This window comes from Dendrobates tinctorius, unplaced genomic scaffold, assembly GCF_039654945.1.
Source record: "Dendrobates tinctorius isolate UK_male_01 unplaced genomic scaffold, ASM3965494v1 ptg000086l, whole genome shotgun sequence".
Lineage (NCBI taxonomy): Eukaryota > Metazoa > Chordata > Amphibia > Anura > Dendrobatidae > Dendrobates > Dendrobates tinctorius.
The window spans coordinates 31,390,197-31,409,578 of record NW_027361754.1 but is presented as its reverse complement, the minus strand read 5'-3'; the positions used below and the strand labels follow the sequence as shown (position 1 = coordinate 31,409,578).

At 46.2% G+C, this 19,382-nt stretch overlaps 1 protein-coding gene across 1 annotated transcript in view; it reads left to right on the top strand.

Annotated features, from left to right (window-relative positions):
• The window catches only part of LOC141098058 (indolethylamine N-methyltransferase-like), a 34,938-nt gene extending 16,091 nt beyond the window's left edge, over nucleotides 1-18,847 (top strand). The window contains exons 2-3 of the mRNA XM_073585643.1: nucleotides 11,169-11,376; nucleotides 18,118-18,847. Coding sequence (XP_073441744.1) covers nucleotides 11,169-11,376; nucleotides 18,118-18,544 — 635 coding nt within the window. The 3' untranslated portion in view covers nucleotides 18,545-18,847. The remainder of the gene's footprint in view (nucleotides 1-11,168; nucleotides 11,377-18,117) is intronic.
• The last annotated feature ends 535 nt before the right edge of the window (nucleotides 18,848-19,382 follow it).

Here is a 19,382-nt window from a genome sequence, read left to right as displayed (position 1 = left end):
GTGGGAGAACATCGATATGGGAGGAAAAGTAGTTTGTAACCATAGTTGACAACTGCTGTCTCCTGTCACTTTCCATCGATGCAGTATTACCAGTTGTGTGAGCGGTATTTGAAAAATCAGTCCACAACATTGTCATGAAACCCCTGTCTCCAACGCCACTTCTGCTGTGTGCACCACGAACACCTCTGCCAAGCTGCCCCCGGCCCGTACGGCTCGTGTGAGAACCATCACCGCTGCTGTGTGCTGGGAATGCCTCAAGCAACCGATTTACCAGAGTTGCTTGTTTATTAGCCAATATTAGGTCAAGGTTCTCCTGTGGCATGATGTTTTGTAATTTGCCTTTATAGCGTGGATCCAGGATGCTGGCCAACCAGTAGTCGTCATCGTTCATCATTTTGGCAATGCGGGGGTCCCTTTTTAGGATCCGCAAGGCATAATCTGACATGTGGGCCAATGTTCCCGGTGTCAATGATGCACTGCGAGTGCTGGGTGGAGGAGCACTTTCTGGCAAATCCACATCCCTCCAGTCACGCACAAACCCTGTACCAGACCTTGCCACGCCAACATTTTCACTTGCCCCACGAGATGCATCCTCCTCCCCTAAGTAATCATCCCCATCATCCTCCTCCTCCTCCTCTTCTTCCTCCACTTCGTCCAGGAGAGGTCCCTGAGCAGACAATGGCTGAATGTCATCAAGGATTCCCTCCTCCTCTTCCTCCTCATCAACATTGGCTGCAGACGCCTGCTCCTTAAGGTGCGTCAAAGTTTGCATGAGCAGACGCATAAGTGGGATGCTCATGCTTAGGATGGCGTCGTCTGCGCTTACCAGCCGTGTGCATTCCTCAAAACACTGAAGGACTTTACAAAGGTCTTTCAGCTTCGACCACTGCACGCCTGTCAACTCCATGTCTGCTCGCAAAGTGCCTGGCCGTGTATCCTCCCACAAATGCATTATGGCCTGCCTCTGCTCGCACAGCCGCTCCACCATGTGCAGGGTGGAGTTCCACCTTGTTGCAATGTCGATAATGAGGCGGTGGTTGGGAAGGTGGAGCAATCGCTGCAGCTTCTGCATACGAACGGAGTGTACAGGCGACCGGCGGATGTGCGCGCACAGTCTTCGCACCTTCTGGAGCAGGGCTGTTAACTCCGGATAATTTTTGAGGAAGCACTGCACCACCAGGTTCAATGTGTGAGCCAAGCAAGGTATGTGGCTGAGTTTTGAAAGGGCTATGGCTGCCACAAAATTACGGCCGTTATCACTAACTACCTTGCCTGCCTCAAGATGTACACTGCCCAGCCATGACTCAGTTTGTCGCTTCAAGTACTCGGCCAGCACCTCGGCGGTGTGTCTGTCGCCCAAACACATCATCTGCAACACAGCCTGCTGACGCTTTCCACTAGCTGCTCGATAGGGGGACACATCGTGTACAACAGTGGCAGCTGCAGATGGAGTGCTCGTACGACTGCGCTCTGTGGACGAGCTTTCGCTTCTGGAGGAGGAGGAGGAGGAGGAGGGTCGAACGCCTACAGCCAACTGTTTCCTATACCGTGGGCTAGGCAGCACTGTCCCACCACCGCTGTCCCCTGTGGACCCTGCATCCACCACATTAACCCAGTGCGCAGTGATGGACACGTAACGGCCCTGGCCATGCCGACTGGACCATGCATCAGTTGTGAGGTGCACCTTTCCGCTCACTGACTGCTTGAGTGCATGGACAATGCGGTCTTTCACATGATGGTGGAGGGCTGGGATGGCTTTGCGAGAGAAGAAGTGGCGACTGGGTAGGTCATAGCGTGGTACTGCATAGGCCATGAGTTCGCGGAAAGCTGTGCTTTCCACCAACCGAAAGGGCATCATCTCAAACGAGATTAGTTTGGCAATGTGGGCGTTCAAACCCAGTGTACGCGGATGAGAGACTGAGTACTTTCTTGACCTACTCATAGTGTCTGGGAGGGTGAGCTGCACTTGAGAGCTGCATATGGTGGAAGTAGCGGTGGACAGGGCGGACTGAGAGAGGGTTGATGATGGTGATGGAGTTGGTGTTCTTTCTGATGGCCTAGAATCAGTCTTTCGTTGATATAACAGTGGGATTCCCTGACTGCTGTGGCCTTGCAACGACACCTCAACATTTGCTGCTGTGCTAACCGGTGGGCTTACAGTGGGGGAAACAATGTAGCGTTTCTGACTACCTTCGTTGTGATCAGTTGCACATGTGGCACTTGAGGTTTGGTGTTGTGTCCACGCTTGCAAGTGCATGCTGGTTAAATGTCTAAGCATGCAACTGGTATTCAAATTTTTCAGATTTTTCCCTCGGCTAAAGGTCTTTGCGCACTTCTTACAGATAACCTTGGCCTGATCATGAGGATTTTGTTCAAAAAAGTGCCACACTGCACTCTTCCTACTTTGGCAGACATTTTGCGGCCTAGCACGCTGTGATCTTTTGACCCTCTGGACAAGCTGTCCAGCAACTCTTTTGATGTTTGGAACCTGTCTTTGGAGTGCTCCGGGCCTGCCAGATAACAGCTGTTGCGATGTCGATGTCTGCTGTGGATGCTCCTCATCTGAGCTATTGGAAGCAGCACCTTCTTCCCCCAATGGATGCCAATCTGGGTCAACAACTGGGTCATCCATCACCTCCTCTTCTATGTCATGTGCACCTTTCTCTGTGTCACCGTGTATGGTGGTATAGTGTGCGGGAAGGGGCACCTGAGTCTCATCAGGGTCAAAATCTGGCTCTGTACACTGCGAGGACAATGTAGTGCTCTGAGTGAATGTACCAGCAGAATCATCCATCAGCGGCTGTGCATCAGTGCACTCCATGTCAGATTCATCTTGGCCTGGGTAATTCACCATTTGACTTGATAATCCAGGCATGGTATGTGAAAACAGCTCCATGGAGTAATCAGTAGTATGGCCTGCGTCATCCTTCAATCTTGGTTGGGGTGAAGGACACAAGGAAAGGTGTGGCTCATGAACATGAGCCTCCAATGACGACTCAGTGCTTTTACTTTTTACAACTGAAGAAGAGGAGGCGATAGAGCTGGAGGCTGAGTCAGCAATGTAAGACAAAACTTTTTCCTGATGCTCTGCCTTTAAAAGCGGTTTGCCAACTCCTAGAAAACTAAGCGTTCGAGGCCTTATGTAGCCAGACGATGACGCAGGGTCAGCACCTCCTGCATTCGGTCCTATTTTGCTCTTGCCACTACCATCAGATCCACCACCAACACCATCATTACCAGCTGCCAACCCCCGCCCAATTCCACGGCCTCTTCCACCAGCCTTCCTCATTTTTGGTAGAAATGTAGACAAAATCCAACAAACTATATAGTAATGTAAAACAAGGTAAAAGGTGTCTATAGGACAGGGGAGATTTAGAATTTCTGCACACACTTGTGGACAGTGGACACTTTTGGATTGTGTGAGGCCCACTGATATCTGAGCGCTATGTGACACGCTCGATGGCACAGCTGCCTGTGACCAAAGTGACGAGAGGATAATGGAGATTTTGAATCTCTGTGTACACTTTTGGACACTGGACACTTGTGGATTGTGTGAGGCCCACTGATATCTGAGCGCTATGTGACACGCTCGATGGCACAGCTGCCTGTGACCAAAGTGACGAGAGGATAATGGAGATTTTGAATCTCTGCGTACACTTTTGGACACTGGACACTTGTGGATTGTGTGAGGCCCACTGATATCTGAGCGCTATGTGACACGCTCGATGGCACAGCTGCCTATGACCAAAGTGACGAGAGGATAATGGAGATTTTGAATCTCTGCGTACACTTTTGGACACTGGACACTTGTGGATTGTGTGAGGCCCACTGATATCTGAGCGCTATGTGACACGCTCGATGGCACAGCTGCCTGTGACCAAAATGACGAGAGGATAATGGAGATTTTGAATCTCTGCGTACACTTTTGGACACTGGACACTTGTGGAATGTGTGAGGCCCACTGATATCTGAGCGCTATGTGACACGCTCGATGGCACAGCTGCCTGTGACCAAAGTGACGAGAGGATAATGGAGATTTTGAATCTCTGCGTACACTTTTGGACACTGGACACTTGTGGATTGTGTGAGGCCCACTGATATCTGAGCACTATGTGACACGCTCGATGGCACAGCTGCCTGTGACCAAAGTGACGAGAGGATAATGGAGATTTTGATTCTCTGCGTACACTTTTGGACACTGGACACTTGCAGATTGTGTGAGGCCCACTGATATCTGAGCGCTATGTGACACGCTCGATGGCACAGCTGCCTGTGACCAAAGTGACGAGAGGATAATGGAGATTTTGAATCTCTGCGTACACTTTTGGACACTGGACACTTGTAGATTGTGTGAGGCCCACTGATATCTGAGCGCTATGTGACACGCTCGATGGCACAGCTGCCTGTGACCAAAGTGACGAGAGGATAATGGAGATTTTGAATCTCTGCGTACACTTTTGGACACTGGACACTTGTAGATTGTGTGAGGCCCACTGATATCTGAGCACTATGTGACACGCTCGATGGCACAGCTGCCTGTGACCAAAGTGACGAGAGGATAATGGAGATTTTGAATCTCTGCGTACACTTTTGGACACTGGACACTTGTAGATTGTGTGAGGCCCACTGATATCTGAGCGCTATGTGACACGCTCGATGGCACAGCTGCCTGTGACCAAAGTGACGAGAGGATAATGGAGATTTTGAATCTCTGCGTACACTTTTGGACACTGGACACTTGTAGTTTGTGTGAGGCCCACTGATATCTGAGCGCTATGTGACACGCTCGATGGCACAGCTGCCTGTGACCAAAGTGACGAGAGGATAATGGAGATTTTGAATCTCTGCGTACACTTTTGGACACTGGACACTTGTAGATTGTGTGAGGCCCACTGATATCTGAGCGCTATGTGACACGCTCGATGGCACAGCTGCCTGTGACCAAAGTGACGAGAGGATAATGGAGATTTTGAATCTCTGCGTACACTTTTGGACACTGGACACTTGTAGATTGTGTGAGGCCCACTGATATCTGAGCGCTATGTGACACGCTCGATGGCACAGCTGCCTGTGACCAAAGTGACGAGAGGATAATGGAGATTTTGAATCTCTGCGTACACTTTTGGACACTGGACACTTGTGGATTGTGTGAGGCCCACTGATATCTGAGCGCTATGTGACACGCTCGATGGCACAGCTGCCTGTGACCAAAGTGACAAGAGGATAATGGAGATTTTGAATCTCTGCGTACACTTTTGGACACTGGACACTTGTGGATTGTGTGAGGCCCACTGATATCTGAGCGCTATGTGACACGCTCGATGGCACAGCTGTGACCAAAGTGACTAGAGGATAAGGGAGATTGGATTGCTTTTAAAAAAGCAGTTTGCGGAGCAGTGGGTAAACAGCAATGCCAGCGTGTCAGGAAGCCTTAGAAGGCAGCCCAACAACTAACACCACTGATACACCACAATATAGCCTCCCCTTGCACTGCACACACAGTGACTTGTGTGTTGTGCAGGCCAAATCGCTAGCAGCAGAAGCAGTTCTTTTGTCTTCTTCCCTGCCTAACGCTCTCCCTACAGAATCAGCAGCAACCTCTCCCTATACTAAGATCGGCAGAAGTAAGATGGCGGTCGGCGTGCACGCCCTTTTATACCCCCTGTGACGCCCACCAAAGCAAGCCAATCACTTGCATGCCCTTCTGAAAGATGGTGGTGACCCGTGCCTAGGTCATCACGTTGCCCACAGTGTCCGTGGATCCTGATTGGCTGAAAAAGAGCGCAAAACAAACTTTTGAAACGCGACTTTGGCGCGTAAGTCGCCGACCTCGTGGCCGACCTCATCCTAGGGTCGGGTTTCGTTTCATGAAACCCGACTTTGCCAAAAGTCGGCGACTTTTGAATTTTTTCGACCCGTTTCGCTCAACTCTAGTCATGACATTCTTGGGGAGCCGGACTTGGGGGTTCAGTGGCCATATACTGAGACACTAGCCACCCCAAATCGGTCCCAAGGAACACATTGGCAGGAATATTAGGCGTTACTCCCACCTCCACTGTTGGAGGCACATTCAACACATTAACCTTAGCATTCACAGTAGAGTCATGACATTCTTGGGGAGCCGGACTTGGGGGTTCAGTGGCCATATACTGAGACACTAGCCACCCCAAATCGGTCCCAAGCAACACATTGGCATGAATATTTGGCGTTACTCCCACCTCCCGCATTCACCTCCCAGCGCCCCAGTCCAAAAACACCTTGGCGACGGGCAGCACCAGTTCAACACCTCCAATTCCGGGGATGGAAAGGGTCTTCCCAGGCACCAAGTCTTGAGGGGACACCACCTCAGGACGTGCCAGGGTTCATTCAGCGACTGTGTCCCGCAGTCCCATGACCGCTGAGCGGCCGATGGTGACTGGTTGGTAATTGTCCAGGGACCTCCCACCACCCCCTGCCACACACAAAAAAGTGGACGGTTTCTGGGACAGGGATGGGGCCTTCTGGCGCTGGGGACACGCAGCCTTAAAGTGTCCCGGTTGGTTGCAATGATGACAACATCTGAGTTCTGCTCCTGGCCTGGAGAGGGCAGCAGGGGGTACACCCCTTGCACTCTGGGGGCTGGGGGGACGGGGCAGGATTGGGCTTACCCCCCTCTCCAGGTGCTGCTGGCAGGCTTCTTTGGCTCGGATGCACTGTTGTTTGCATACTCATCTGCCAGGACGGCTGTAGCAGAAGCCTGTTATAAATGGGTCACCGAGGAGGAACAACAAAAAGCTAAGTCCCAGAAAACCATAGAGGTTGGTCACTATGCAGATTGCAGATCCCCGATCCCAACCACACAACCAACAGTAGCAGTGGAGCGCCCCTACGTTGTTCCCAGATGCCTCGTCACCGCCGGAGGACTACATAAACCTAAAGTAATAAAATGGAAAACTAACTGCCCCAGTGCAGACCCCAAAGGAAAAGAGAGCCCCCACACATGTATTGACTGTGAAGCAAGATGAAAACACATACACAGGCAGGAAAAAAGGCTGAGCAAACGATGGGGCCCGACTAACTAGAAAGGACAGGAAAGTAAAGCCACTGTCTGCAATCTGCCAAAAAACCCTACCAAAAATAATGTCCAACACGTCTGATAGCAAAATTAATCCTGAAGTCACTAGACTTCTCCCACTATATCAGCACTCTGAAATATTCTGAAACAGAGCAAAAAGAGGCCAATCTAATAAGGGACAAAAAGGCAAATTGGCAAATACCGATAAATAGGAGTGGAAGTTCAGCATAGCCCCAGCAGGGGCAAGCTGACACACAAGAAACTGAATTGACCAACAAGCACAAGTGTGAACATTAGCAAAAAACAAACTTAACTTAAGAAGACTGGAAGAGAGCTGAAGTCCAAGACCTGAGAAGCAGACTGAATCACCAGCAGCAGGATAGGGCGTCGGATGTCTTATATCCAGTCTGATACTCCAGAGATCCAATCGTTATCCTTCTCATCAGGTGGCAGATCACTACCACTTAAACCAACCTCACTACCTCCTGTCACCACCAGAGGGAGAACAGAAGGAGAACTCTCAACTGGAGGAGCAGAAAATGAGCTCATAACAGAAGCCCCCTTTGGTTTCCGGTCACGGAGGAACTGCTGGAGGTCCTCTGGGCAGTTCCACAAGAACTGCTCCGTGACGAACAGTTCCTGGACCTCCTGGCGGGTGGTGAGATCTAGACCTGAGGTCCAGTGCTCCGCAGCTCTCAGCAGTGCCCACATGTGGTCGGTCCAGGTGTCCTTTGAGCCCCGCTGCAGGCTCCGGAACTTCCTGCGGTACGACTCCAGGGTGAGGTTGTAGTGCTGGATCAGGGCCCGCTTGATGCTGTTGTAGTCCTCCTCCTCCCCGGCAGGTAAGTCCCCCAAAACGTCCAGGGACTTACCCCTCAAACGGGGGGTCAGGTACCTTGCCCACTGATCCAGGGCCAGATGGTGTTGGAGGCAGGTTCTCTCAAAGGCCAGCAGAAAGGAATCCATGTCTCCATACTTTTCAAGCAGGGGAAAGTCCTCCACCCGGACCTTGGAAGCCTTGGTCCCCGGTGGGGCTGGAGCGTCCAGCAGGAGCCCGTGCTGAGCCATCTCCAGTCGGTGCCGGCACTCCGCAGCTTCACGGCATTCTGCAGCCTGCAGCACACGTTCGGCATGCTCACGCTCTGCTGCTTTCTCTGCCGCCACTTGCTCACGTTCCGCTGCTTTCTCTGCCGCCACCAGGAGTCTGTCATTGGTGGCGTCGTTACCAGCCTAAAGCTCTGCCATAGCTGCTTGGAAAAGGGCCTCTGATCTGGACAGGCTGGGGCGGGCAGGTGGTGGGCAGTCCACTGCGGGACTGAGCACGGGGGGCTGGCTCCTTGGGGAGCCCTGGCTGAGCTTCCCCTCACCTTCATTAGTATTGTCCTCCACCACCTCCTCAAAGACCATAGCGTTGGCCTCCCCCTTTGCCTTACTCCTGGTGCCTTCCACCATCATGGGAACCTCTGGTTACTGACACAGTTGCAACCCTGACCTCGCACACAACTTATTATATTTGCACTCTGACCGTAGAGTGCTGGGCTGACCTTAAGACCCCAGCAGTGAAAGTTACCGCTGGTAGTCTCTAGTGTCTGGGAGTAGGGGTCCCATGCACACTATTACTCTGATCCCATCGCTGCCACCAAATGTGGAGGAAACAGGACCCGTTCCTCCCACGTCACCAATGTGGCGTAACTACACAGGCACAGCTCTCCGGTGCCCCCTTTGTCTCTCAGGTCAGTAAGGGAACTGCACCTAGAGCAAATGACCGCCGGGGAGGATGTCCTGTTACCCGCTGGGTATTCTGAGATTCGTAATCAGAGTAAAAGCATCAGCCCAAGATTAATTTTATGGTTTAATTGCCTTAAGGGCGCACTAGATAATTACAGAAATATACAGTAAGCTATACAATGGAATTACAATGGATTTTCAGTCAGAGTAAAATATAACAATAAGGGTACAAGAATTAGAGATATTAAGCTGGAGGTCAATTTATCAGATTGTAGGTTGCATGTGGGTGCCGGGAGCTCTGCAGTCCATAGGTACAAGAATCTTAGTTGCCGGACAGACCCCAAAGCATGGGCCGCTGCTCCCCTTGGCAGATCTGTCCCCAGTTCCTTCTTAGATCATCATTGTCTGGTTCCTCTGTGAGTGTGAGAGGCTCTCTGCCATGTGCTGCTAGTTAAGCATGGTAGGTCCCTCCCCCTGTGTCAGAGGGTGGGCTAATAATCTCCACCCTTTAGCTCCCTGCAGAACTTATTCCCAATATCTAAGAAAGGGGGTAACTTTCAACAGCATGTTCGGATCAGGACATGAGAGGTACCAGTGAATGCGGTTTGTTTTGCCTGTCGTGTGGAGAGCAAACATGGCCCCATTGGGTCGCTGTGGAGGGCCAATCTATGTATCTCAGGCCCCAGAACCCTCACCGCCTCAGGAGTCACACTGCCAGATGCACAATTTCCTCAGGGTCACTCGGATATTTTTCATAAGTCCATAAGTCGAAAGATGTGCTCATAATCCATGATCCTAGGATGGAGTCGGGGCAGCTGGGAGAGACAATGGATGCATATTTCTGTGTCAAACTGACAGGTATATTCTAATTGAAGCCCCCAGGCGCCTCCCTGCCCCATGCTGATGTGGCTCCTACTCAGGCTTTGAAGTTCTGTTTTGGGCCTTATCTCATTATCATACTAAAAGGCCTTGCTATTCAACACTGGAGCCCTAAATCCTGCTTTGCTCATCACAATAATACAGTTCTTCAAAGAATGGTAACACATGTATGAATGTGGCAGTATCATAAGTGTGAGCGATAATACATATTACTATGTAGTAGTACAGCAAATATTAATCACAAACATTACCAAAATTAGCATAATAAAACATTAACAAATGGAAGACAATTAGAGGAAGGGAAGCAAGGAGGTAATTCTAGCCCACCCCCTTACATAGCTCTGCTACATGTGACGCGCCCACCAAGGCCATGGGGTATACGGAATCGGACCGAGCAATTCAATGGGGGATGTCACGGGGCTGTGATCCGTTTCCGTGGCCCTGGAAGTGTCATAAAATAGAGGATAATTATGTGGTGTTTAATCATGACACCACCCATGGTGTTCGGCAATGGGTGGCCAACGCTGCGGTTTTGGTCCACTGGGGCTAATGGTGACTCAGCAAAGATGGTTCAGCTCCCCACGGGTAGAGTGAGGCCCCAGGGCAAATATATTTGATTGTTCAGATGGTGGTGAACGTTGGGGTGCAGAGAATAAATGAAGGACACAGAGAGGTGCAGTTTTCTTTACCTTTTACTTGAAAGTAGATGCAATCTGGGGTTCCAATTACAGATGATGGATTGACTCCAGCTTGCCTGGAGGCATTCAGGGGATCCACTCTGTGAGGTGGGGTTAGGGACCTTCCTTCTGCACTCTCTTTTCCGGTCCCTGCTGCTTGTAGCTAAGCTGCGGTCCTCTCCTGTGTGATGGTTTCTAACCTGTATGGCAGAAAGCATGAGCCTATATCATGGCCATTGTCCTTTTCACTGTCAGCCCCGGGCTCTTGGTCTGCTAACATGCCTTCAGGTGTTCGGTGTGGCTATGGAGCTTGCAGTCCCCTGCTCTCCAGATTCGGCTATTAGGGCATACAGCACCCACCCAGCCAAGGACTCTGGCGTCCGTTTTTATCGGCGCTCTGCTCTGGGGTCAGCTATATACAATTTTTGTTCCCCAGAGCCCCTTGTCTCTGCTCTTCCCTCTCCACAGACCAAGTGTTAACTCTCCTCTCTCACTGTCCTGTCACGAGCTCCAACTGGCTACCGTTTCCATGACAACTCTCCTGTTTACTCTCTCAGCTGACTTCTTTCTGACTCACTAACCCCAACTGCTGTCCAGAATTTATAGGGAAGCTCCCCTTTCTGGCCTGGAGCAGGAATTGACATGTACACTGTGTTACCTGGCATGGGGACCACCCCTGCCTCCAGACATGACATCACCCCTTAGAGGGAGGCAATGTCACCGTGGCAACTGAACTATGGGGTGCAACATTCACGTGCATGAGGCCCAAGTCGTGTTTACACAAAATTGTTGCTCATCTTTTATCATTTCTATTCCATTTTATTCCTAAGGAAATGTGAAAGGAGACACATTAATCGACTTTGGAGCCGGTCCCACAATTTATCATCTGCTCTCTGCCTGCGAAGTGTTCAACAATATCATAACTTCTGATTTTCTTGAGCAAAATCGAAAACAACTAAACAAGTGGCTGAGAAAGGACCCTGATGCCCTGGACTGGACTCATATTGTCAAATTTGTGTGTGAACTGGAAGGCAACAGGTACATAAAAGAGAAAATTATAGAAATATAAAATTGCAGTTTTCTGCAAGCATTGAGTATATGTTGATGTACTGTATGTCACATATGTCTATATAGAGGCATATAGGGATTTTTTTCTGCTGTATTTTAATAAAATACTATGGCATTGTCCATTTGATGCTCAAGTATGAGATTATTCTTCTCTAGACATAATACATAGAAAGGGAAAAAGACCTCTGAACTATGATCCCATAGGGAATTGCCATGTAGCAATGCACAGAAAGCCTCCATCTACGTAAGGGTTTCACATGCCATTATGCAAGTTGCAGCTACATAATGTCTTAAAATATCACAAAAGCAATGAAAAAGCTCACCTCTGTGTGGATAGAATCATAGAATCATAGAGTTAGAAGGGACCTCCTAGGCCATCTGGTCCAACCCCCTGCTCAAAGCAGGATTCGCTAAATCATCCCAGTCAGATGTCTGTCCAGCCTCTGTTTGAAGACTTCCATTGAAGGAGAACTCACCACTTCTCATGGCAGCTTGTTCCACTCATTGATCACTCTAACTGTCAAAAAGTTTTTTCTAACATCTAATCTGTGTCTCCTCCCATTCAGTTTCATCCCATTGCTTCTAGTCATTCCTTGTGCAAATGAGAATAAAGTTGATCCTTCTACAATGTGACAACCCTTTAGATATTTGTAGACAGCTATTAAGTCTCCTCTCAGTCTTCTCTTTTGCAAACTAAACAATCCCAAATTCTGCAACCTTTCCTCATAAGACAGGGTTTGCAGACCGGTCAGCATTCTGGTTGCTCTTTTCTGAACTTGCTCCAGTTTGTTGATGTCTTTTTTAAAATGTGGTGCCCAAAACTGGACACAATATTCCAGATGAGGTCTGACCAAAGAGGAGTAGAGGGAAATAATGACTTCACGTGATCTAGACTGTATGCTTCTGTTAATACATCCTAGAATTGCATTTGCCTTTTTTGCTGCTGCATCACACTGTTGACTCATATTCAGTCTGTGATCTATTAGTATACCCAAGTCTTTTTCACATGTGCTGTTGCTTAGGCCTATTCCTCCCATTCTGTATATGCTTTTTTCATTTTTATTGCCCAGATGTAGTACTTTGCATTTTTCCCTGTTAAAAACCATTCTGTTAGTTGCTGCCCACTTCTCCAGTTTATTTACATCTTTTTGAATCCTCTCTCTCTCTTCTCTAGTATTAGCTATCCCTCCTAGCTTTGTGTCATCAGCAAATTTAATCAGTTTACACTGAATTCCTTCATCTAAATCGTTGATAAAGATGTTGAACAATACAGGGCCCAAGACAGAGCCCTGTGGTACCCCACTTGAGACATTTTTCCAACTGAATGTGCAGCCATTAACGACCACTCTAGGTCCGATCACTAAGCCAGTTATGAATCCACCTAACAGTTGCCTTGTCCATTCCATACTTAGTCATTTTTTCAATAAGGATTGTATGAGATACTTTGTCAAATGCTTTGCTGAAGTCAAGATATACTATATCTACAGCATTTCCTTGATCCACCCAATCAGTGATTCCGTCATAGAAGGAAATTAAGTTAGTCTGACATGACTTATTAGTTACAAACCCATGCTGACTCTGTTTAATCACTTCATTCTTATCCAGGTACTGACATACATGTTGTTTAATAATTTGTTCAAAGATCTTTCCTGGTATAGAAGTCAGACTCACCGGCCTATAGTTGCCTGGGTCCACCTTCTTCCCTTTTTGAAGATAGGAACAACATTTGCTCTTCTCCAGTCTTCTGGGACTTCTGTTCTCCAAGAATTTTCAAACATTATGGACAGGGGTTCAAAAATTTCTTCTGCTATCTCCTTCAGTAATCTGGGGTGTAATTCATCTGGACCTGGAGACTTGAATTCATTTAGGTTAGCTAAGTGTTTCCTCACTATCTTTCTGTTTATAGATATCCTGGATTCTTCTATTCCCTTAATAGGACAATGAAGAACAGTTGATGTTACATTTCCTGTCTGAGAGGAAACCGATGCAAAATAGGAATTTAAAAGTTCGGCCTTCTCAACATCCTGTCTTACCATTTCATCATTTTCATCCTGTAAAAATCCTATAGCATCTTTGACTTTTCTTTTACTTTTGACATATCCCCAAAATCCTTTATTATTGCTTTTGACATCTCTTGCAAGCCTCAATTCATTGTCAGCTTTAGATAATCTGATTTGTGCCCGCAGGTTCTGCAGACAGCATTGTATTCTTCTTTAGATATGCCTCCCTCTTTCCATTTTATAAACATTTTTTTATTCCTTTTTAGCATGTGCTTAAGTTCTGTGTTCATCCATCCTGGCTTCCTTAAATGCTACCTATTCTTCCCTCTTTTCAGAATTGTTAACAATTGTGCTTTGAGAATTTCATTTTTCATAATTTCCCATCCTTCCTGGACATTTTTGTCTTTAAGGATATCCAGCCATTGGATCCCTCCAATTCTCTTTCTGAATCCCTTAAAATCTGCCTTTCTGAAATCTAACCTTGACGTCTGAGTCTTCACAGGTCTTCCTCCTCTAGTTATCCAAAATTCTAAAATAGCATGGTCGCTACCTCCTAGGGTCCCAGCCACTTTTACCTCCTCAACCATTTCCTCCCTGTTTATAAGGATTAGATCCAAGGTAGCAGTTCCCCTTGTTTTCTCCCTTACCTTTTGGAAGATAAAGTTGTCAGCAAGAGAGGATAAGAATTTCCTTGACCTGTTAGTTTTGCCTGAGAGAGATTCCCAACAAATGTCTGGATAGTTGAAATCTCCCATGACAACTATGTCATATTTTTTGGAGAACTTGGCCATTTGATGCATAAAGAGTTCATCCATATCTTCAGCTTGCACAGGCGGTCTGTAGTAAATGCCTACAATGGTGTCCTTTCCATTGTTCTGTCCTTGTATTCTTACCCAAACAGTTTCCACAGAACTCCCAGTCTCTGAAGTTTCAATCTCTGTGCAGATATACGCGTTTCTAACATACAATGCGACACTTCCTCCTCGTTTATCAAGTCTGTTTCTTGCAAATAAGTTGTATCCTTCTAGTCTTGTATTCCAATCATGTGTATTGTCCCACCAAGTTTCAGTGATTCCAATGACATCACATTTCTTTTCCTGTGTTAGTAGTTCCAATTCTCCTTGTTTGTTGCCCATGCTTTGTGCATTAGTATAGAAACATTTTAGTTTGTGATTGGTTTCTCTTTCGCCAATATTTTTATTAATTAGATTCTTTTGTCTTTGTTCTTCCTTTCCACTTCTAATAGCAGAGTTCTCAGTAGCATTTGTCAGGTGTATGGCTTTTTCTGGTCTTTTGCTTCCCTTCCCATGTTGTTCTAGTTTAAAGCTCTCCTTTCAAGTGTAGCAAGGCGACTTCCAAATACATGTTTTCCAGTCTTCGTAAGGAGCACCCCATCTCTAGCAAGTAGTCCATCGTAAAGGTAATTCACTCCGTGATCCATAAATCCAAATCGTTGCTGACGGCACCATCAACGTAGCCAGATGTTCACCTGCAGAATCTTATTCCACCTCCTTGTTCCATTGCCATCCACTGGGAGGATGGAAGAGAAGACCACCTGCGCTCCCAGTTCTTTCACTTTCTTGCCTAAGTCTTCAAAGTCTCTGCAGATTGTTTCCAGGTCGTTTCTTGCAGTGTCATTTGTCCCCACATGTAGTAGCAGGAATGGGTAGTCATCTGTAGGTCTGAAGAGTCCTGATATCCTGTCAGACACATCTTTAATTTTGGCACCTGGAAGACAGCACATTTCTCTTGAAGTTATATCCGGTCTGCAGATAGCGGCCTCTGTTCCTCTCAACAGGGAATCCCCCATGACCATCACTCTCCGTTTCTTCTTCACAACATTTTTCTTTCTCCATCCAGGAGGACTCTGAAGGTGTACAAGGTTGCTGTTTGTGGGCAAAGTCTTATCCTGATGTATTTCTTCTTCGTTTTCCTGCGTGAGAGCCTGGTACTGGTTCCTGAGAAGTATGGGTGCTGACTGCCTCCTGATCCTCCTGCTTCTCTGGGTCACATGTCTCCATTCCTCTGTTTCTTCAGGTGCACTTCGAATTTCTTCTCTTTCTGCAACATGAAGAGATAATTCTGCGTCTAAGAACTCTTCACCTTCCTTAATGATCTTCAACGTAGCTAACCTCTCTTCGAGATTTTGCAACTTTTCCTCCAACAGGGACACAAGCTTGCATTTGTGGCATGTGAAGTTTGGCTTTTCCACTGGTAAGTTTGTGAACATGTAGCAAGAAATGCAGCTCACCAAATGGCTCCTGGCCTCTTCCATATTGAGATTTCTTAAAACCGATGAAAGATGAGCCAAAATTCACTTCACTTCCGATTTCCTCTTTTCAGCTGCAACGGCCAAAACCCAGTGATCGTTGAGCTCGCGGAGACTCTTCACTTATCCCAGAAGGCACTGGGAATATGCAAATGATCTCCTCAAGACTCTTTCCCTGGTTTTCCGATTTCCTCTTTTCAGCTGCAACGGCCAAAACCCAGTGATCGTTGAGCTCGCGGAGACTCTTCACTTATCCCAGAAGGCACTGGGAATATGCAAATGATCTCCTCAAGACTCTTCCCCTGGCACTTCATTCTAGGTGTAATTTTATATTCTGTTGATCATCTGTAAAACTGATCTGATGTGTCCTTCTCTTTCGCCATGGCTTGAGATGTTATATCTTAAGATGCGTTGCATGAGAATTTTTTTTAACTTAATTGCATCCTTCAAAGTCGGACAGACACAAATATAATTAATATTCCATTGTGTGTGGACTGTTCCAGTTCATTATTACGTTCCAATATCCATTGCCAGCATTTTCCTAGTCCAGCCACCGTAAGCAATCAGGAAATTCTAGAAGCAATGTGGTATTACTTCTGCATCAACCATCAAGACTTTCTTTATTGATCAATTTGAGTATTCCTGTAGTCATGTCCTGACCTTTTATTGCTAATCCATTTTTATTATCTTGACCTCTCTTTTTGGTCAAAACGGGGCCAATAGTGTAGCCATAAGGGATGCAGAGGTGCACCAGTTGCATCCTACCCTAATGCATGAGTTGTCCAAAGGTTCCTTTGCAACCCAAGGCGATGCCAGTAACATTACTAATGGTTCATGGCAAGGGTGACCCTACTACAGATTTTACCTAGGGGTAAGGGTGCTTTAGGCTGTTCCTCTAAGAGTATTCAGTCTTAATAGCCTAAATAAGCTAATTTAAAGTAACATTGTTGGCAGCTAAGAAAATAAGATATTCATTGCCCATGTGTCCAGAGTGCTCGGCTCCATGCCCAGATTATATTATCGGGAAGATTAAAGAAGGGTTCCCCAGTGCTGCTCGTGTTTTTGATGTTGAATTATTAAAATAAAACAGGCTCCATCCTATAAAACCGTACATACAAGTAAACCAGGGAATTATCTTTGGATTTCCTCGTTTATAGATTGGGGTATAATGAGGCTTTTTTTTTTACCAGTTAATCATCTTCTAAGTTTGGCACTGCCTATATATTATATCAAATGGTATTATAAGTTCAATATTTAGATTAACAACCACTTTAAAGGCAATCGATGAACATGTTTTTACATAGATTGGACCGCCAATAAAATGATATCTTTTTTTAATAGAAATCCAATAAGCCCATCATGACAAATCTAATGTGAAAGCCACATGGAAATCAACTTGGAAGTGCTCTCGGGTTTTGCTTCCGATGCGCTTCCTGCCTGATTTGCATATGGCTTCTAAATTAGATTTCTCATGACTGGCTTATCGGATCTTTACAAAAATGGTATCATTTTTATTTAAAGACAAGTGTCTATACAACCATAGCATAGCTTATATATGTAAAATTATGCTGACAGGTTTCCTTTAAGAAAGAGCGAAACTGCCGAAATTAAAATTCAGCAGATTTCCTTCAATTCGGCAGGTAAATTCAAGTTGCATAAAATATATTCTATGCAAATGAAATGTGCCTTGTTATAATGTGAGGTCTCTACAGACCTCATCATTGCCCTCACCATTCAAAGCAGTTCCCTACCTGGTCCTTACAGTTCTTCTCTTCACAGATCATCGACCTTCATCTCGACAGTATCAGTCCGGTCTTCGGCACCTCTGGCGCTGACTTGGCTTCACTCAACGTCATTATATGCTTTGCCCCAAGATGTTATGTTGTTACAAGCCCTAGCCAGCACCACAGTTGTTAAAGACCAGTTTAATTCCCTTTACTTATTGAACACAGACAAAGCAAGAAAGAAGCAGCTGGAAAGACTTATTTGATTTATGGTGGACTTCTATGTTATAAAGAAAGCACCTAAAGTATCACCTAATTTTAAATTATTCCCATGGTAGCACTGTACGTGTATTAAACACTCCCAGAAGGGCATCATGTAATACTTTATTATTCCTGCCGGGGCAGTGTAGAGGAAATTAACCACTCCATGTTCTTTGCTTCTTTTCATGAGGCTCGTCTATGATAAAAAAAAAATTGGTATGATAAAATGCAATAAACTTTATTCAATTGTGTATGTCAAATTAGTTTTCCATAAAAGAGCATGATTTACAGAAGCAGATGTCAGGTGCCGAGATGGTTGGCTGGAAGTAGTCACATACAATAGAGCATGAGTTGTTTGCAACTCATAGTGTAAACTGCACATCTACGGAGCTGTACTAAAAATGAACAAATATTAATTCAAGTAATTAATGACCTGTCAAATAACTTTTCTTGACAGTAATGAATGGGAGAAAAAGGAAGAAACATTGAGGAGAAAAGTAACCAAAGTGTTGCAGTGCGATGCTCTTGAAGAGAATCCGTATGACCCTCTGCCCATGCCAGAAGCGGACTGTCTGATTAGTTGTCTTTGCTTAGAAGCCCCATGTAAAGACCTGGAAGCCTTTACCAATACCCTGAAAAAGTTTAAGGCGCTTCTTAAACCAGGAGGTCACATTGTAATTCAGAGCGTTCTGAACTGCACCTTCTACCATGTTGGGGAGAAATGGTTTTCCTGTTTGTCCATAACTAAGGATGACCTAGAAAAAGCATTTACCGAGGCCGGGTATGGAATTGTAAAAATAAAAGTGACTCCACGGTCCGATAGGTCAAGGATGGACATCAGTGATTATGATAGTTTATACTTTGTCCATGCCCGTAAAACTTAGAAACTGATGAAAGACCGCCCATCCTCCTTTATTATGTACACACAAGATTTTGCACAATGGGATCTTCTTTTTTAAAGAACCAGGTAATTCCGAGTCTTGCATCCACAGAGAATGATCTCAGTACTCTTCACAGACAGCATAATAGCCACAATGGCCACCAAGTGACTCTACATTGTGGGCCATTTATATGGATACAATCCACAAAAAGAGAAAACAGATATCCGGCACCGTTTGTATAATGTATAAAATACCCTTAGTTTCAGCACATGTATTTTCACATCCACATCAAATACACCACCTTAATCCCATTTAGAACAGGTGCTCAATCCCATATCGAAAAAAGAAGTTTCAATACTGAGAGAAGAGAAAGCAGGATGGCACTCACCATTCACATAAAATCGATTACTTTATTTCACATAAACAAGGCATAGGCATAGGCACGGGAACAATATGCTGAAAGACGGACGACAGCAGTTTCACGCCAATGCGCTTCAACAGGTACTGCTTTCTCTTCTCTCAGCATTTATATAGATACACCTAAATAAAAAGGGAATGGTTGGTGACCCAGATCGGCGCGCTGAATTTGCAGAATGGGCAAAACAAAAATTGGAACAGGACCCTCAGTTTACACAGAACATTATGTTCAGTGATGAGACAAACTTTTTTGGGTGGGCCATTTATATGTATACACCTAAATAAAATGGGAATGGTGACAGTTTTCTTGCATAAGGTGTCTTGAATTGAAATCTGCTGCAATGACCCAGGTACTGCATTCACCAGACATCAACACAATTTCTATCCGCTCCTCACGTGTTAAACTCTGCGACAAGTCACAATG